This window comes from Melanotaenia boesemani, chromosome 18 (genome assembly GCF_017639745.1).
Source record: "Melanotaenia boesemani isolate fMelBoe1 chromosome 18, fMelBoe1.pri, whole genome shotgun sequence".
In the NCBI taxonomy this organism is placed as follows: Eukaryota; Metazoa; Chordata; class Actinopteri; order Atheriniformes; family Melanotaeniidae; genus Melanotaenia; species Melanotaenia boesemani.
The window spans coordinates 18,807,192-18,828,445 of NC_055699.1; the positions used below are offsets into that span (position 1 = coordinate 18,807,192).

General features: G+C 38.3%; 2 protein-coding genes across 2 annotated transcripts in view; both read left to right on the forward strand.

Annotated features, from left to right (window-relative positions):
• Positions 1-21,254, forward strand: part of LOC121628706 (B-cell receptor CD22-like) — a 46,613-nt gene that overhangs the window by 18,645 nt on the left and 6,714 nt on the right. The gene's annotated exons all lie outside the window — the stretch shown is intronic.
• Positions 7,966-11,189, forward strand: LOC121628707 (B-cell receptor CD22-like). The gene is made up of 8 exons (XM_041967937.1): positions 7,966-8,027; positions 8,336-8,437; positions 8,561-8,962; positions 9,253-9,567; positions 9,644-9,904; positions 10,370-10,457; positions 10,560-10,596; positions 10,706-11,189. The coding sequence occupies exons 2-8, from the start codon at positions 8,350-8,352 to the stop codon at positions 10,757-10,759; spliced, it is 1,245 nt and encodes a 414-aa protein (XP_041823871.1). The 5' UTR covers positions 7,966-8,027; positions 8,336-8,349; the 3' UTR covers positions 10,760-11,189.

Genomic DNA, 21,254 nt, shown 5'->3' on the forward strand with positions numbered 1-21,254 from the left:
TTTAATGGTTCTTTTTTTACCCCTACTGGTTAAATTGATTATTTCATTCAATATATTCATTTGGACGTAGAGGGCTCGGTGGTACACCTGTCTTACCCTGATTTGATTGAACTGGGTGCCTGTATGTTGAAGGTTTAGTGGATTGGAGCTTAGAGCCCATTGGAATAAGTAGTGAGGCATACACTACTCGCAAAGAGTTAAGGATATTTCACTTGTTGAATGATGTAAGAACAGACTTAAAATGAACAATCACCTTTACAGATGAACGTAATTAGAATTTCTCTACAATTTTTAATGCAAGTGTACAGCTGTTAAATGTTTAAATACTAATTGCACAGCATGCAATTCTCTAACAAGATGATCAACTGCAAACATCCATGGTGGAAATTTCATCCTCATTAATACCAAATTCAGGCAAACAAAAGGCACATATATGATTGAAGATGGCCGGTCATGTGGCTGATTTCTAAAACCATTTTAATGACAGCCAATCGGCAGCCATGCTGTAAAACACATGGTAACGCTCATGCCAGACAACATACTTCAGTGTGAACACGTCATAACATTCACCAATCAGCATTCAGGAAAATGGTGCTTGGAAGGGTGACTCAAGATGGCGCCTAGTGTGGTTGGATTTTGAAGAGCTCCGACACAATAAGCTGTACCACGACAAAAATGAAAAGTTAAACCGAGCAATAACTACCGCTGATCCATTGCAGAGAAGAAAAGAAACTGTAAGTTGACAAAAAGAGGATTGAGTTAACAAAAAAGAGGAGGGAAAAGCAACAGACTGCCCCGCAATTAGCCGAGCTAGCATAAATCAGCATGGCAAAAAGAACAGCTAAAAGCAAAGAAGGTACTTCTTTAATTGAACAAGAGGCTTGCAACTTTGAGGGTCTGTTTACGCCATTACCAATAACGCCAACAAAGAGCCCGGACTCGAAAAAATTACGATCCAAAAATGAAACTGAAGGCACTTCAAACGATGACATTCTGAAAGCAGTGATGGATTTAACCAACCGCTTCATCACTCTTGAGCAAAAGCTGTCTGGAAACACCGACGCCATTACCGCAGTGTGTGACCAACTGAAAGGGGTGGAAATCCTTGTCCAACAAAATGAAAAGCAAGTGAAAAAGTTATCAGAGCAAACCTCAAAACTACAGCAGAGAAGTGACGACGCAGAGCGATACAGCAGGCGCTGGAATTTGCGGCTGTACGGGATGAAGGAGACGGCTGGGGAAAACATCCGAGCCGACATCATGAAGCTGTTTGCGGCGCTCGTACCGGAGGATCAGGAGAAGATCGGCTTTCTTGTCGACACCGTGCACAGGGTAGGAGTGCCCCGCAACAACGCAAATCGCCCCATCATCGTCCAATTCACCATGAGAAATTTCAGAAATAAAATCTGGAGGGTCTCTCGGGAAAGCGAAATCTTGAAAGAGAAAAAGCTGATGCTCAAGGAGGATTTGACGCACGCTGACAGGCTGGAAAGAAACAGGCTATGGCCTCTTGTGGAAGTAGCAAGAAAACAAGGGAAACGTGCTGGTTTCCGTGGTTCTGAAGCTTACATCGACGGGAAAAAAGTCTCCCCTTAGTCTTCTCATTCTCTGAGTTTTTTGTCAAATTAAACACAGCGGTATTAAATGAGCCTAACAGTTAAAAATGTTAAATGGTTTAAAATTCATGAACGAGGTAAATGGTACTTATTGTTGAGGTCTAAGGTTTGTGAGTATCAGTTTTATTGTTTATTCTTTGACAGTTAAAGTTAAACTTTCCAGACATCAGACACCATAGAAAATATGGATTGTTTTATTTTTGAGGCACTGAATTTGTGTTCTATGAATGTAAGGGGTTTGCGTGATAGCGTAAAAAGAAAGGCAGTGTTTTTATTTTGCAGAAGTCACAACACTGACATCATTTTCTTGCAGGAAACTCATTCGAATATCGATGATGAAAAATTCTGGAAATCGCAATGGGGGGATACAATATTTTTTTCTCATGGCTCTAATTCTTCAGCTGGAGTTGCAGTATTGCTAAATAAATTTAATGGTTGTGTACTGGAGTCTGCAGTTTCAAATGTAGGCAGGTGGATCATTTTAGTTTTAAAAATTGACAACCTCCAGCTTATTATTTGCAATGTTTATGGACCTAACAAAGCAGCTCGTGCAAAGGACCTATTTTCTGAACTCTCCTTAACCCTGGATACCTTAAAAGCAAAATACAAGGATGCTACTATTATTTTAGGTGGGGATTTTAATGATGTTCCAGATGACTGTATAGACCGGAATCCTCCTAGATCTGCATCATTATCGAGCTTCAAGCCCACTTCATTTTTAAGTGATCATTTTGTGTTAACAGATGTGTGGAGATTTATGAACCCCAATGTCAAAGACCACACTTGGTCTAACTCGGACAAAAGTTTGTGGTCAAGACTTGACTTTTGGTTAATTTCATCACAAAGTTTACAGTTTGTTACAGAGGTATTTCACTCTCATGCCCCTTTATCTGATCATAAATTGATATGTCTCAGGTTGAGAGGAACTAAAGAAACAGCAAATATTAGAGGCTACTGGAAATTAAATAATAATATATTAGATGATAAACATTTTAAAGAAAGTATTGAATTACTCGCTAAAGATATATTTGACAGAAAAGAAATGAATCCAATTCAAAGATGGGAATTCTTTAAATTTAAAACCAGAGAAATTGCAATTCGGCGCAGCAAAGAGATAAAGAAACAGAAAACAGAAAAAATGAATGCCTTAATGAGTCAGTTGCAGGTGCTAAGCTCCAGACATGATTTATCTAAAGAAGAACTGGTAACGTTAAAAAGTCTCAGTGATCAGCTTGATAGAATGTACATCGATTTAACTAAAGGTGCTTTCATCAGATCTCATGCAAAATGGTTAGAAGAAGGAGAGAAGAACTCCAGTTATTTTTTTGCGCTTGAAAAAAGAAATAGAAAAAGAAACAATATTGCATCACTGAAAATAGATGGTATCATAAGTTCTGACCCTCAAAATATTTCTAACTATATTACATCATTCTATAGTAAACTATATACTTCTCAATTTAGTCAAATAAAGTGTGACACTTTTATGGAATACATAAGAAACTTTACTCCCTTGATTTCAGAAAATTTCAAACAGGAATGCGAAGCTAAACTTTCATGTTCTGAAATTACTAATGCTGTACACTTAATGAAACTGAAAAAATCACCAGGAAGTGATGGCCTTACTGTGGAGTTTTATCTTTATTTTTGGGACTTAATCAAAAAACATCTTTTATCAATGTACAATGAATGCATAGACAGACAAGAAATGACAACAACCATGAAGCATGGATTGATAACTTTGATTCCCAAGCCAGAAAAAGACCCCCTATTGATAGATAACTGGAGACCTGTGTCACTTCTAAATATAGACTATAAAATTTTAGCACATGTTTATGCTACAAGGCTAAAAAGAAATTTAGATGAAATAATTAGTGAAAATCAAACTGGCTTCATGGCCAAGCGCCATATTAGTTCTAATATTAGATTAATATTGGATCTAATGGATTATTCTAATTATATAAACTCCAAAGCATTAATGATTTTTCTCGACTTTTACAAGGCGTTTGATTCAATTGAACATGCCTTTATCATACGAACACTGCAAATCTTTGGTTTTGGTGACAAATTTATTAGTAATATTGCCATGTTTTATAAAGACATAAATAGCTCAGTTATTCTGTATCCCAAAATGTCCCAAAGATTCTCTGTCTCAAGAGGTGTACGCCAAGGTTGCCCTGCTTCATGTTTCTTGTTTCTGGTTGTCGCTGAGCTTTTGTTTTTGAATATCTCATATAGTCCGAATATACAAGGCTTAGTAATTTTCAATAGAGAAGTCAGGATTTCACAGCTGGCCGATGACACGGTTTTATTTCTAAAGGATAAATCACAGATAGAACCTGCACTACTAGCAACTAGCCAATTTTCAGAAGCCTCAGGTCTGAAGCTCAATATAAATAAAAGTGAAATTTTGTGTTTATATGAGACTGATGAAAGACTTATGTTCAATATTCCTGTTAAGCAAACTGTTAAATATCTAGGAATTCACATTACAAAAGACATGGAGCTTAGACAACAACTTAACTTTCTCCCAAAAGTTAAGAAGACCAAATTAATTCTTAATATGTGGCTGCAGAGGGACCTTTCTATTTTTGGAAGAGTCTTATTATCAAAAGCTGAGGGTGTATCAAGGTTTGTTTATCCTGCTCTGTCACTTTTTTTTAATGATGTGCTCTGTAAAGAAATTAATTCCTTATTTGTTAAGTTTATTTGGAAAAATAGACATCACCATCTCAAGAAAAATATTTTGAGTTTAGAGAGGGCAGAAGGTGGTTTGGAAATTTTAGACTTTTTTCATCTAAACTCCATCTTCAAAGTTAAATGGCTTAAAAAATGTTTGGAACTGCCAGAGTCACTATGGAATTTTATTCCACACAATATATTTAAAAAAGTAGGAGGTTTAAAATTTCTATTGGGCTGCAACTTCACTGTTTCTAAATTACCACTAAAACTCTCCAAATTTCATCAACAGGCTTTACTTTCTTGGAAACTATGCTATGTTCATAATTTTTCTCCACACAAGGAACTGCTTTGGAACAATGGTCATATTACTATTAACAACAAAAGCATATATAATGAGAACTGGTTTGAAAATGATATAGTATTTGTGACATCTCTTTTTGATGATAATGGAAATCTTTACAGTTATGAAAACTTCTTGGAAGTTAAAGCCTTTCCAGTCAAGTACAGAGAGTTTGCTTCTATTATTAAAGCTGTCCCCACTGGTATGATTGAATTAATCAAAGGTCACCTAAATTATCAAAACATAAAGATTCAAAAACCCTCGTTAAAAATTGATGGGATTGACATAATGGATAAAAAATGTACAAACAAACATTTAAGGAAGGTATTTCAAAGACGTAATAAGATTTTGCCCAGAGGAAAGTTTTTTTGGGACTCACTGTTGGTTGATATAAATTGGCGCAAGGCGTGGTTATGTCCTACTCAATTCTGTATTTCAAATAAGATTAGAGAGATTCATTTTAAAATTTTACATAATATTTACCCATGCAACACACTTATTTCTAGGTTTGCTGAGGTTGATGAAAAGTGCACTTTTTGTAGTGATGAGCCAGAGACCATTTTACATCTGTTTTGCATTTGCTCAACATCATCTGTTATTTGGAGGGATATGGAAAAATTTATCTACAGTAAGACTAAACAACATATAACAATTAGACCCATAGACATTATCTCAAAATTCAGTCATAGTGACAAAGCAATTAGCTTCATACTAAACCTTATGATTTTAATAGGCAAATTTCATATTCACAAATGTAAATTTTCCAGATCCCTCCCAAACTTTAACGTTTTCATGAATGAGTTTAAAATTTACATTGATACCTTGAAATTGATGTCAAACAAAAAAAGTGAACGCACGCTTTCTTATCTACAGACAGCTTCAATTACCCCCGAGTAACAAGTGCCTAGTATTTATGTTTTTTTTTTTTTTGTTTTTTTTTTCTAATTAGTGCAGTCTTATTTTGTCTTTTGTATCCAATGGTATTATTTTAATGTAAAAGGTCTTCATAATTTTATCTTTGTATTTTTTTGTCAACCAGGGCCTATTTCAATGTTCTGATTGTCTGTCATACTTTGAACTTGAATAAAATAAAGGAAGAAAAAAAAAAAAAATAGTCTTCTTAATAATCCACCCAGGCCTAAAGGGTAAAGTGCAGGAATAAAAACTAAAAAGGTTCATAAAAAAGACATCAGCCAGCTAACAAGACAATACAATCTGAAAATAACAATGTGTTGCAAAAAAAAAAAGACAATTTAAACATAACAAAGCATGGATAAGTGTTGCTTCTATTTTTACTGGCTGAACATTTTTAGCTTTCCAGCTAACTAATGGAGTGGTTATTTTTTCACTCATGGGTTTTGTTATGCAGCCTCGAGTACCACGCTCAAGCAGTGTTGTTTGGTGAGAACTACATTCAGTTGGATGCTTTGCTTTTAGTTGGTAAGTCAGAGATGAACTGCTTCTATGGTAACTACATTCGGCTTTGCAAAGTCTGCAGATTACTTTTGTTTTATCTAAAGGGCCATCTGGCAACTTCTTGAAGTGGAAGTTTCCACCCAAAAGTCTTTCATTGTCATCCTTACCCATATTTTAGTGACTGTCTAATGCTGGGCTCACACCAAACGATTTTCACGGTCGCAGACTAAAAACGGAAGTCTTTAGGAAATCTTAGGAGTTTTGCTGGAGTCACAGCGCGCTCCCGTCATCTCGGTCGTTAGGTGTGAGCTGGTAATCTGCACTGTTTAACGTCAATCTTTCTCCAGTCTTGGATCTGCGACAATTTCTAACATGTTAGATATTATCGCAAGTCGCAGTGACGAAACACGATCAACAACCAATAGATGAGCTCTGACAAAAACGGAAACAGGAATCCCGACATTCAGACCACCGGCAAAAAAAAAAGAAAAAAGACGAACAAGAAGCGGTGATGAAACGTCGTCAGTGGACCGTCCAGAAAGAGGAACGGGTGGTTATTAGAAGTAAATGTCTGCTGTGGATCATTTATGTGTTACAGTATAATGATCTAACAAATAAGAGAATAAAAACTCATTCATCCCTCCAGATTCTGATGAGTCGGTGTAACACCTGGTGGAGATGCAAAGCCAGACTTAATAATGATGATGTGTAATTCCATCCAGGAGGGAAACTCTCCCCTTGCTTGCTTTACTGTGTGCAGATCAGCCCTGTTCCATATCAACTGTCCAACATGTCACAAAAAATGCTAAAAGAATCTAGTTGCAGTCTTGTAATTTGTGACCCTATAGATTCAGTCTTTGTCAAATCTCAGTCTGAGACTTAAGACTCTAAACATTGGTCTTTAGATGTGAGCTGGTAGTCTTTCAGAGTCTTGTGTAAATCTTTTAAAAGTTTTTTGGTGTAAGCCCAGCCAAAAGACCGGTTTGGAGAATGCTACCACTGAAAGTTAAAATAAATAAATAAATAAAATCCCGCTTTTGCTTCTTCTGCGTTCTTTTATCTTTATTTAATGGCAAGTCACAAACAACTTTTATGTGCATACCACCACTGGCTGGAGGGGGAAGCAGAGGATGTCTCAGGGTGTCCTGGTGTGGAGGGAGATGAGGCTGTGTTTAGGTCCATGACTGAGCTGCAGGGTGACAGGAAAGCTGTGGGTTTGTGGAGGGTGTGTGTGGTCTGTTTGACTGGAGACAAGGGGGGTGTAGCTGAACATTTTCCTGAACATAGCACTCAAATTGAAGCTAGTATCAAATTTATTTGTGAGTACTGACATTTTCAGACATTATCCTGAGCTGAAGTCTGTCCCAGATACGAATGAGAAGCAGAGTACACACCACACAGTCCATCACAGGAGTGTTTCCACTCTACAAGTGTAACAAAACACATGGTGCTGTGGGAGGATGGGTGTGATGAGAAGAGTATCAGAGAGAAATGCTAAAATGTGATCTGATAGTAAGTAGAAAGTACTATAAGTAAATAGAGGAAGTTGGTTAGTTGGGCTCATATACAAGTGTTGCTGTTTTTTTCTATCATGAGAACTTTTTATGTTTTAAAGATTTTTTTAAATTTTTCAGAAAAGCACCTGACAAAACTAACAAAAAACAAGCCATACTAAAACACATCCTTTTTCATGTTGCATGTCTAAATATTCAGAGGATTAATGACAGTGAAGCATGAAAAATAAAACACCTTGTGAGAAATGAGTCATTCACACTAATGAGCTGAAGATGCTGCAGTGAGGCGACTTCCTCTTTACGTGGGTGGAGCAGGACGGATGAAGACAGACTAAAACCAGATATCTCTGAGCTTTCACAATATTTTTTGCTTTTAAAAAGAGAAGTTGGTTATTTGTGCTGCTGCTCATCAACAGAGAATCTACTAGTTATCTGTTCCTAAAACTATACGGCTTCAATTTGGTAAGAAAACATAATAAAGTAATTGATATTTTGATATTGATATTAAATTGATTTATTCATTATTTTCATTCTGCAGAACAATACTTTATTTTATTAGAGTCTGTTGGTTTCATCTCAGTTAAACGTTGCTGAAGTTCTTAGTTACTAACAAGGTAAACGCTGCTAAACGGTAAATTCTACCATAGACAATATTCAATATCTGAATGTTTAAAGTTATTATATTAAAGAAAAACAACCTAAATTCTGTATTTGATATATTCTCATAAAACACTTAATGGGGACGTTTGTTCATTTTCTCTTTTGTTTAGCTCCAACACAAGAGATGAAGGAGGAATGTGGGAGTTTCATGGCGGCCCTGTCTGTGAACGTGGTGACAGTCAACATGTTACTGAGTGTCTTCTTTCTTTCAGGTGAGATGTTTGTTCCTCACTTTCATTTATAGACAATATCTCAGTTATTCCTACTTTAAAATGCTGATATTGCTTAATTTTTCCACATGTAACATTATGTTCATCATTAATCTGGATTTACAGGTGTTTTTGCTGGTTGTGATAAGAACAAAGTTCATCTCTTCATCACTGCACCAAAGCAGATGGAAACACTGAGTGGATCTTGTTTACAAATCCCATGTAGCTTTAGAGATAAACCAGGAGAAAAGGATGAAAGAAAAATGTTTGATGGCAGCAGAGAGACGTTTTGGGTGTGGATTAAAAGGGACCCAGAATATGGAAAAAATCAATTTAATATTATTTTTAACAGCAGTAAGTCAGAAAATTCCTTTAAAATGAAAATAATTGGAAACCTGAGTCAGAAAAGCTGCACCACTTTGTTTTATAATTTAAACTCAAGTCAGTCAGACAGATACTTCTTCAGGATTGAGAACGAACCGTTCAAGGGAACAGCTTCTTGTAATCCTGTTAAAATAACAGTTAAAGGTGAGAGTTTTATTTTTATTAGTCTGAAATAATGTTCTTATGAGTAAAGAAAAGAATTATTAGTGATTTTGCTGTAAAACTACAAACTTCATGAATCTAAACTTCATTGTGAAATGAAACATCTACTGTAGGATTATTAACATCAATAAACATTAAATTTATTCATTTCTATTGTTTAATTTAGTTAAATGGGAAATTAATTTTGGAAGAATGTTTTTAAAACATCCATCACCCGAGAGTTTAAGAAATGTTCTTACTGTGTAAAATGTGTGTTTGTTATGAAAAACCAGATTCTCCTCAGAGACCCAGAATAGAAATCTCAGGTGATGTGAAGGACCTGAAGGAGAAGGAGTCTGTCACTATAACCTGCTCAGCTTTCACTCCCTGTCCACACTCCCCTCCTGAACTCACCTGGAATCTCCAACAAGACTCTCACAGACAAACAGAGGAAAACACAGATGGAACCTTTACAACTAAAATCCAGCAGAACATCACTCTGTCACACACACATGATGGATACACCATCACATGTTCTGCCAGATATCCTGTGGATGGAGGAAAACGTGTGAACACATTAGAGACAGAAGAGACTCTCAGTGTTTCATGTAAGTGATCCTGTCAGCACATCATGGTTCAGCTGCTTCTGATCAATAAAGTTCATGTGTGTCACATTTTCCTCAGATGCTCCTAAAGACACCTCAGCATCCATCAATCCATCAGCTTTGGTGTCAGCAGGTAGCTGGGTGAAGCTGAGCTGCTCCAGCAGAGCCAAGCCTCCCGTCAGCAGCTTCACCTGGTTCAAGATCAACACAGAGGGACCCGTTAATGTGTCTGAGGGACCGGTTCACAGCTTCAGTGCAACGGATGGAGGAGTTTATTACTGTGTGGCTGCAAATAAACTGGGAAAGCAGACGTCCCAAGAAATCTGTCTTAATATTAAAGGTAAACAGTTAATTTACTGCAGTCTCAGTCATGGCTGTTTCAGTTTTGTTGAACAGAGGAACCCGTTAATGTGTCTGAGGGACGGTTTACACAGTTAACATCACCTTTTCTTATTATTTTTACATATTTGGGTTTTGTTATCATGTAAGTCATTAATTCAAAGTAGATTAAAAGATCCAACTATAACTGTTTAGTTAATTATTCTGAGGTGTGAGAACTCAGTCATGTAAAAACATTTGAAAACATTTCAGCTGAGTCAGTTTAACTTTTTATGTTTCATGTTACACATTTAATTAAGTTTATGAAGAATTTCTTTACTAGTTTAGTTTGTGGTTTATTACATCAGAGTTTAATCGGGACATCAGTTTAGATTTGACTTGTCTGCAATCAGTAGGAATTAAAGTTAATGATGTTTTGAAGCAGAACATTTTCCACTAAGGAGAAGGTGACTCTGTCTCTTTACAGACATTCAGGAGTTTGGGGCTGTTGTCTACGTTACAGTGAAGATCCTGCTAATTGTAATGCTCTACAGTACAACCGCCATCTTTGAATGGTGAGACAAACTGTTCTATGATATGAGACTTTGCAGCTGGAAACCAGTTGGTCTCTTTTAAATGTCAGAGTTTAACATCTGTCTCATGTCTTTTTCTTTCAGCTGGATTAGATCAAGATTCTCCAACAAACCAGAGAAGGTAAGCTGCATATATAAACATGTATAAAGCTCCTGTTGGGAAACAGTTTGAGCTGCAATAAATTCCCTGCAGAGCACCAACACCTCTCTGTGCTGTTTCATTTCCACAGGACATAGAAGAAGCAGATTATGTCAGCAGGGTGGTCCACATTCAAGCTTCATGAGCCACAAAGAAGACGAGGAAGATGTCAAGTTCTCTGTTAGAGGAAGGATTTCTATTCTATCTTCTTTATTTCTACATGAACATGTGTTATGTGGTGAAATATGATATTTAAATTATTCTGAAAAGTGATCTCAGTTCTAATTTCTAGTTAAACTTAATCATTGGTCGTCATTCTGGTTTGTCTTGTTTGACTTTCTGCCTCATTTTCTGCTGCTTGTTCTGCTGATTTGGCTTCGACTCAAGAGTCCAGCAGGTGGACTGAACACTGGACTCACTGGTTGCTACAAACACACATTATAACTGTATTGTTCAGCTACACTGTGTGACCACAACATCATATAATGACAACAGGTGTGTTTGTATCACAACATGTCATAGATTCCCTTTACATGTCAGAGCTGTTTGTTTGAAAATGACTATGACTCTCATTTGTTATATGGTCTCATTCAGACTAGTTTTTATTATATTTATATGAGTAAATTATCTTCTGATGGTCTGACATCATCCATCTTTGTCTCTGATGTACATATACAAATATTAAACATATGCAGGACTATATATAACATCTGTTTTCAGTGCTATGCTGTTCATCAGCTACATGTGTGAAAACACAATCATGTTTTTAATGTCAGTATTGTTATAAATGTAACATATAGAATGATTTATTATTGTGTCTATAACAGATTAATAAGTCACCTGATGACCTGATGATGCCACACATTGGTGAAATCTTCTTTCACAGGATATGAGAAGTAATAATAAAGATTATTTCTATAACATCTCATGTGATATCTGATGCTTTGCTGCTGCTGTACGTTGTTATTAGCAGCAGGTGGCAGTAAGGGACCGTCTCTAAAGTGTCTTGTGGATGCTTCTGTGGTGCTGCCATAAAGGATCCTCTTGTTTATTTTATCTGATGTATGATGCACTCTTTGTCTGTGAGCTGTAACGTCCTGGTTTGAATAAATAACTCTGAAGAACATCTTTGTTCTTTTAAAACAACCTGACATTTTATTTCAACTTGTGGTTTTATCCAAGAACAGGACTCTCCCAAAATGCTTTGTTTGTGGTAAAATGCTGGCTCATGAAATCAAGCATGGTTTCAGCATGGGGGGTCAGGGGGTCCATGGCTTTTTGGCAGTTGCATGAAAGGGCTCTTCCAGGAAGATAAGGTTGGAAACCACTGTTTTACACTATGCTGACACCATTTATATGCATGCTTCATCATCTGTGCCCAGTCACCTTGAATCTTTTTACCATTGTTCTCTGCATTGTATATAATTTCTTACCCAGCACACATCATCATGCTTTATTATCACCTGGCCGTCACTGATCCTTGAAAGAAAACATCACTGGCTAATTTTAGGTTACAAAACTCTATTGGGTAAAGTTTAATTATATTTTGAAAGTTTCTTAATACCAACCAATAATTTTTATGTGCATTCACTTCATCCAGGCTGCTGCTTTGTAACGTATCAAAAATTTCTACTGAAATTAGTAGAAATGCATTTTCTTCTTATGCACCTTGGTCCTGGAGCACCCTCCGGGACCCTTTAAGCTCCGTAACTTTGCCTTTTTTCATCAGTTTAGGGAGGTAAATGAGCTTTATTAGGAAATCATTTAGCTGAAGTCTGTTAATGCTCTTAAGATGATTAAATGTGTTTTGCATCTCTTTTAAAGATTTTTTTAATAGTTTCATTGTGTGTTGTGTTCTATATGTTTTAAGGATCCTCTTGTTTATTTTATCTGATGTCTGATGCTCTCTTTGTCTGGGAGCTGTAACTTCCTGGTTTGAATATACACTCCATATTCACTAGCTCTACATTGATCAGGTATCTGGAGTGTATTTGCCTGGATTTGTAGCAAGGATAACCAATCAGGCGTCAGGATCGCCCACTGACTTTGATGGACTAGGTTGACAGATAAAATAAATTCATGATGCTCTGCAACACAGGACCATGAAATAATTAAATAGTGAAATAATTATATTTGTTTTTATGTACATTAATTGGTATTTTAATGAATTTGTGATATATTTAATAACACATTAATGTATTTAATTTTCATTTTAAATATTTAATGACACATTTAAGTAATTATTTAATGATATATTTAATTATTTCATTGTGACATTTTTACTCCTCCATGTCAAAATAGTTGAGAGTGAAAAACTATTCAGCTGCATTCAGATCTTTCTTTTTATTCAAATTTTTTACACAACGATAGATAAGGAGGGCATATTCTCTGAGGAGAGGTTATGTTGGTCCTGTGGGGAATGAGGGTGAGCATAGGCCAGTGGATTAACCAATGTTACAGACAGACAAGCCAGGCACACCAAGATGTCCTCGTCAGGTGGATGAATATAATCTCCAGCAACGATGACATAAATAAGAAAGACAAAAAGCCAGAAAGTGCATCAGTAGCATCCATACAAGACACAATTACTCCACCAGATGAATTACCTAGCTGTCTACCAACAGTAATGGATGGTCCATTGAGAATAATCTGAGAATAGGCACATAGTAATAGTGGAACAGACTGAAGGAGCTTGTCTTCTACCTCCTGCAACACCAGCCTCCATTGGCACACAATCAGATGGAAGTGAGAGAACATCACAAAGTTTTAACATTATTTTATCTTAGTGAAAATTCTTAGCTAGTCATGCTTGGTAAAATAAGACTTAACTTACATAGATTCTCAGAGGTTTCAGGTTGTTGTCACACTTAACCCCTCTCTTAATCCAAATTCCTACACAGGTGATCACACGAGTGAATAGTAATCACCACTTACATGTCACACCTTTTTTGTTAGTATGGAAACTGACACTCAGCTCCCACAGGGCAACCAACCAGGCATCCAGCTCCCAGGCCCCACATGCCAAAAACCATATCAAAATAGATTCCCAGTATAAAAATGCCCCTCAACCTAATCCCATAGAAAATTCATTTTACCTTAGACAAACCTATGAATATAGTTTTTATTTGTAGCAAAGGGACCCCACATTTGATTATTTGACTTTTTTTTTTACCTAATTTAATGGTTCTTTTTTTACCCCTACTGGTTAAATTGATTATTTCATTCAATATATTCATTTGGACGTAGAGGGCTCGGTGGTACACCTGTCTTACCCTGATTTGATTGAACTGGGTGCCTGTATGTTGAAGGTTTAGTGGATTGGAGCTTAGATCCCATTGGAATAAGTAGTGAGGCATACACTACTCGCAAAGAGTTAAGGATATTTCACTTGTTGAATGATGTAAGAACAGACTTAAAATGAACAATCACCTTTACAGATGAACGTAATTAGAATTTCTCTACAATTTTTAATGCAAGTGTACAACTGTTAAATGTTTAGGTACTAATTGCGCAGCATGCAATTCTCTAACAAGGTGATCAACTGCAAACATCCATGGTGGAAATTTCATCCTCATTAATATCAAATTCAGGCAAACAAAAGACACATACATGATTGAAGATGGCTGGTCATGTGGCTGATTTCTAAAACCATTTTAATGACAGCCAATCGGCAGCCATGCTGTAGAACACATGGCAACGCTCATGCCAGACCACATACTTCAGTGTGAACACGTCATAACATTCACCAATCAACATTCAGGAAAATGGTGCTTGCCATGACTGACCTAGAAAGTGTCAGCCCTCTAATCCAGGATTAGTTGAGTTTAATAGAAATATGCGTGGAAGGACTTCCGGTGAGGCACGCTGTGAAATGGTCTTGTCACGCTGAGCTCCTGCCGAAACCCCCGAATTTTGACATTTTCTAGGCCTTAAGTCCAGTTTGGATTATCAACAAAGGACGACAAGTCTCCCTAAACAATGCCGAACAAAAATTTAGCGAAGTCGCCGCAGAAGCAGCAAGATGTCATTAATAAGCGATTCAGAGCTAACCCACCTCAGGAGCAAGAGCATGCAGCATTGCTAATCAGACAAACGGTGGAGGCCGAAAGGGACACCCTACGAGATATTGTAGGAGGAATGTTAACCGAAACGCTGGAGAAGGCACTGTCCACCCTCAGATCTTGTGTCTCAGAAAATGGAAACATGCTACGCTCTCTTCAAGAAAACTTGAACGTCCAAGCAAAGAAAGTAGACACATTGTCCGGAAAAGTCGACAACCTCCAAGCGTCTGTTCGGCAGGTCAAAAAAGATACTAACAACTGCATTACCGAAGTGAATAACCTGCAGATCAAGGTTGACGAATTAGAGGACAGGGGGAGACGAAACAATGTTAGAATAATCAACTTACCTCCTGGGATTGAAGGAGACGACGCCAACGGATTCCTAAAATCCATGCTGCCTAAATGGATCCCCGAGCTGAAGAAGTCCGCCGTGCTTCCACTGGAGATCGACAGAGCGCATCGGGTCTACTCTCCAAGATCTTCCAAAGCCAATACCATGATTCTCCGGCTTCTACGCTACCCGGATCGCCAGGCAATTCTTCAAGGCGCCAGGAAGGCCAATCCATCTCTCCCGGACGGCACACGCTTAGAGTTCTACGCCGACTACAGCGCCGGTACGACCCGACGGAGGAGCGCCTTCAAAGGCGTCAGAACCCGTCTCCGCCAGATGGCAATCGACAGCTTTCTGATTTATCCTGCTACACTACGGGTTAAACTTAAAGGTGAGACCAAATCCTTCACATCTGTGCAAGACGCCGAGCGCTTTTTGGAAGAATATGAATCGGATAACACCACAGCCACCGCAACAGCAGCGGACACGCCGGCTACATCCATGGAAAACTGATCTACATAATGAGGTGGACTGATGGGTAGGCTATTGCAAAGTTATTAGTTATTACTTATGGACAGCAGTGTTTTCTTTGCTGTCTTCTAGGCGCTCCTGAGCTTTGAAACTCAGTTGACCTACTGTCTCACGATCGTAAATATAATGTAGAGATTTGTGAGATATGATACTCATTAACCAATCTGGACTTGGCTTAGTTCCTTTGTTTTTCGTTATGTAAGGGGGTTAGGCACATGTTCATGGTGAGTAGACTTCACCTCGTGAATGTCACGGATGTTAGCTATAGATGGATTCAGGGGAAGGGTGGGGGTGTGGCTGGTGCCACACAATTACCAACACATTGATGTTTACTTTACTATGTTAGTTCTGTTAATGACCTGTTTAATAACTATTATGTGTTTTGGCGTGAGTACTCTCACTTTCTTTTTGTGTTCCTTTAAAAATAATGGGTGACATCTCTATATTATCCTTAAATGTTAAAGGGTTGAATCTTCCTCTTAAACGTAATTCCATTCTTGATTTTTTGCACAGGCACAAAATCGATGTGGCATTATTACAGGAGACGCACCTCAAACCAACAGATGTAGCTAGAATGCAGAATAAATATTATAAACCTGTGGTGGCCTCGGGGGATGGATCCAAGACCAAAGGGGCTATGGTACTGATGAAGCGCTCTATCAATTTAGTAATTGAAAGAATTAATTCAGATATATCAGGTAGATTAGCAATATGTTGTACCACCATACAAGGAGTTAAGATGGCTTTCGTATCGATATATGCTCCAACCACTTATGAAGCATCCTTCTTTTCAACCTTGACAAAAGAACTGATCTCTTTGAATGACCACGCCTTAGTTATTGGTTCAGATATGAACACGTTCTTTGATCAAAACTTGGATAGATCACACCCCACAATATCCCAAGCTCAAGCAACTTCTTCCAAGGCCCTAGGCCATTTTTCCCAAAGCTTGGGCTTAGTTGATGTTTGGAGGATAATGAACCCGAAAGCTAAGGCTTTTACTTATTTCTCAGCCTCTCACAAAATGTCCTCCAGGATAGATTATATTCTGACATCAAGTAGAGTGGTACCTTGTGTTAAGTCAATTAATATCCTCCCACGCTACTTATCTGACCATAATCCTATTATCACGGTACTGAATCTCTTCCCTATGCAAAACAGGCCAACTAGGTGGCGGTTCAATAACTCTCTCTTACAAAACGAAGAATTTATTAAACAACTAAAGCCCAAACTGAAGGAGTTCATTAATATTAATGCAAATAGTGTCGCCAACCCGATGTTTGTTTGGGCTGCGGTGAAAGGCTTTATAAGGAACAACTCTATTTCCTTCTGTACATACAGCAAAAGAGCTAAAGAAAATAAGATAAAAGAACTGGAAATGGAATGTCAAAATCTAGAGAGGGACTTGAATACTAACTACTCAAAGGAGAAAGAATGCCAGCTTAAACTTAAACAGTCAGAACTAAATGACTTAATTAAACGAAGGGTAGAATATTTAATGCACAAAACCAAACACAAATACTACTCGGAGAGCAGTAAACCAAGCAGACTTCTGGCACTGACACTTAAACAACAGGAGAACAAACAAAACATCTCAGCCATCCACAGTCCGGAAAAAGGAGTAGTGACTGCACCATCCGAGATTGCAGATACTCTTAAGTTGTTCTTTACCAAACTTTATAGTCCTGAATCAACTCTATCTCAGGAGCAATTAGATAATTTTTTCTACAACTTAAATCTTCCATTCCTCTCCTCAGAGGATGCAGAACACTTAGAATCTCCCATCACGCTGGAGGAGCTCCACAAGGCTCTTAAGATTACTAATAAGGGCCGCTCACCAGGGATAGATGGGCTCCCAGCTGACTTATACTTGATGCTATGGGAAACTCTGGGACCTCTTTGGCTTGATGCACTTAATCATGCTATCGAAAAGAATAGCCTCCTTACTGACTTGAATATTGCCTTGATAACTGTATTACCAAAACCAAATAAGGACCCACTGGGATGTGCCAGCTATCGCCCCATATCTTTGATAAACGCCGATGTCAAACTGTATGCTAAAGTACTTGCCATACGACTAGAAAAAGTGATGAGTAAACTAATTAACTATGATCAAACAGGATTTATGAAAGGAAGGCTTGCTTCTGATAACATAAGACGACTTCTCCATATTATTGAAGAATCAACTAAATCTAAATCCCAACTTGGTTTGTTCTTCATGGACGCTCAAAACGCATTTGATCGAGTGGAATGGAAATATTTATGGAGAGCCATGGAAAAATTTAATTTCGGTCCCAAATTTATTAGAATGATTCAAATCTTATACATTAATCCTACAGCTAAGGTTTGTATTGGTGGACTCTCTTCTAATTCATTTGGAATACGCCGTGGAACGAGACAAGGATGTCCACTCTCTCCGCTTTTATTTAACCTGTCTATTGAGCCCTTAGCCCAGTATATACGACTAAACAAATCTTTGAGTCCATTTACAATTGGGCCGTCCAAACATCACATCTCATTATACGCGGACGATGCCTTGATATACATGTCTAATGTTCAATCATCCTTACCAAAGGTACTGAATATTTTGGAAATGTTTGGGAAGATATCAGGTTTTAAAATTAATATGAAAAAATCAGCCCTTATGCTCCTTAATATAGACAAAAAAACACTAACTACTCCCTCTGATTTAACTATCACCGAACATGTGACCTACCTTGGTATTCGAATAACCCCGTCAGTGTCCCTTACTGCTAAAAATAATTTCAGCACCATTTTGAGAACGATAGAGGAAGACACGAACAGATGGAGGCAGCTTCCCTCATCAGTACCAGCCCGAATATCGGTAGTTAAAATGAATATTCTGCCTAGGATCAATTTCATAAGTTCTATGCTACCATTATCCCCCCCACCCGACTATTGGGGCAAGTTAGACTCTCTACTTAAATCATTTATATGGAACAACAGGCGCCCTCGTATAAAATGGCTAACATTACAAAGGCCAAAACTTAAAGGCGGGTGGGCACTTCCAAACTTTAAACTATATCACTGGTCCTTTACTTTACAGCACATAAGACACTGGCTGGATCCAAAACCAGAGGCCGCCTGGTTAGAAATTGAGAGGCACCTTGTAGTCCCTCTAAGACTGCAGGATCTCTTGTTTTCTGGTATCTCTCTGAAACAATGTTCTCTCAGACATGGTCCCTTAATCTCCTTTGTTTTTAAAACTTTTAGAATGGCCGAAAAGCATTTGGGAAGAGAGGTGAAATGGCACAGACATTCCGCGCTCTGGCACAACCGATATTTATTATCAGGGAATAGACCATTTACAAGAGGCCCATGGACAGGCAGTAATATACATGTTTTAAACGATATCAGTGGGGAAGACGCCTTGCTAAATTTTAATGATTTGGTTTCTCGTTATAGGATACCTAATCATTCTCTTTTCCTATACTTCAAACTACGCTCAGCCCTTAGGTCACAAAACATTCAGTGGGGCCCTGAATTGAAACTACACCCAATTGTTGATCTGATTTCAAATACCCCCAAAAAGATTGCCTCGGTTATTTATCTACAACTGTCCAGTCATCTAAAATCCTCAGACTATACAACTAAAGATTGGCAGAAAGACACTAGCAATTTACAGGTGGATATCGATTGGGACTCTGTCTGGGACAACATTGTATGCTCATCTAAGAACCCAAACCATCAGTTTATTCACTTTAATATATGCCACCGCACCTATATGACACCGCAGAAAAGATACCTGATGGGACTAGCGCCCCACCCATACTGTACATTCTGCCCATATGGCACAGTTGGCACTCTAATGCATTCTTTGTGGAGTTGCCCAGAAGTCCTATCATTCTGGAATAAGGTGGCAAATATGGTTTCACAATTAACAAGCATTATCTTTCCTGTGGATCCCACCTTACTGCTACTGTTGGACAGCTCAAGACTCCTAGTCACCCCGAAATCTCGCAAACTATGGCTGGCTTGCATGACGGCAGCCAAGAAATTAGTGGTCCAGAGGTGGCTACCTCCTCATGACCTCTCATTAAAACATTGGTTACATACTTTGTTGGACATTCTGTATTTGGAACTTTCCTCAGCTAGGCTTAATCATGCCAAACCTGGTACTATGCAAACCTGGTTGGAAGGAATTGATGACGTCAAGACGCTACTCACTGCTAATAGATAGATCGGCACCCTATTAAGGTCATGTCCCCATTCGCACACTGGACTTTTTATTAAGCTAAATAATATCTTAACCGGTGGATCTGATATGTGTTGGTCGGGGGGAAAGGGTGGGGGGGAAAGGGTGGGGGGGGGGGGGGGGGGGGGGGGGCTATGAATATTATGAATATTATTCTGTGCAAACTTAATGTTCTTTGTTACGCTTCGCCTAAACTGTTAATAAAAATTGAGTTACAAAAAAAAAAGAAATATGCGTGGAAACTTGTTGTCTTAAACCATTCTAGTTTTTGTAAATGCTGAAGATGTTACGGTGAGTCCGACAGGCAAGGGTTTCTGGACCCACGGTGCAGACACTGAGCAACCAGGAGACAGACGGTGATCAATTAAGAAAGGGGTTTTAATGTTGACCAGAAAATTAACAGGATGATCCGTTTTCCAAATCCAAGATCCTCAGAGGTTCGCTGCTGACTGGACTGGCAAGCAAGCTGGCAGAGTCGGACGGGTGGTTGGTTGGAGCCAGGGACGAGGAAGTGGATTGTATGGAGGAAAACAGTCCAGGAGGTTGCAGGCAGACAGGACAGGCAGGATCCACGACACCAGGAGTCTAAATACAAGAATGACGTTAGACATGAACTTGTTGAGACAGAGAAGCAAGAAAGGCCACGATATACCAGATGGGTAACTGGACGATCCGGCGAGGAATGCAGAACGGTCCGGTGTTTAAATACTGTAGACAGTTGATTGGTGGATGAGTTCCTGGTGTGATGATCTGCCCAGGTGGGATGATTGCTGCTGCTGAACTTCTCCAGGTAGAAAACAGACATGACGCACAAGACAGACAGAGGGAGCCAGATGCACACACTAGGATAATCTGAGAACACATATACACAGGGGAGACAGACAGGAACCCTAACAGAAACGTCAAGTTATACCAACGTGGGCGAACATTAGACTTTACTCAAACCTATTAGTCCACTTATCTAATTTTCTTTATACTCTCTAGTTGTTCGAACTATCTTAAATGAGATCTGCACAAATTGTTTCATTGTTTTACTGAACATTGTCATACACCATGCAATGATAACAATTTCCAGATGCATTTTTGCAAAGATTAGGGGTCCAGAACTGCTATCTGAAGAACTGAAAAAGAGACAATAGGTCATGTGAGTAACCATCAACACTTTACCCCTGACCAAGCGGCAACCTCCGGCTGTAAAATGTGAAACATATGTTGAAGTGCAAAAAATTGCAGCTGGCTCCAAAACAGAGTCAATCCCCATAGACTCCCATGTTAAAAAGGCCAACTTCACAGCAGAAATAAACATGTTTAAAGCCTGGTACAAAAATCCATTTTAGTATTAATAGGTCAAGTTTATCTTCATGAAAACTGTGAGGGGGCTGAATATTTTTCTAACTCATCCATTTGGATGTTATTTTATTTTGAAATTCGACATAATTAGGGGCGTGTCCTTTTGATTGAAATATATCCAACATCTGCGGCAAGAAGGGAGAGTGTAGCA

What these genes read in the sequence shown, in the direction of transcription:
- LOC121628707 (XM_041967937.1), top strand. Translation starts at nt 8,350, where the DNA reads ATGAAGGAGGAATGTGGGAGTTTCATGGCGGCCCTGTCTGTGAACGTG. An exon ending in AGAGACTCTCAGTGTTTCAT is followed by an intron (nt 9,568 to 9,643) that starts GTAAGTGATCCT and finishes CATTTTCCTCAG; the next exon opens with ATGCTCCTAAAGACACCTCA. An exon ending in TCTCCAACAAACCAGAGAAG is followed by an intron (nt 10,597 to 10,705) that starts GTAAGCTGCATA and finishes TCATTTCCACAG; the next exon opens with GACATAGAAGAAGCAGATTA.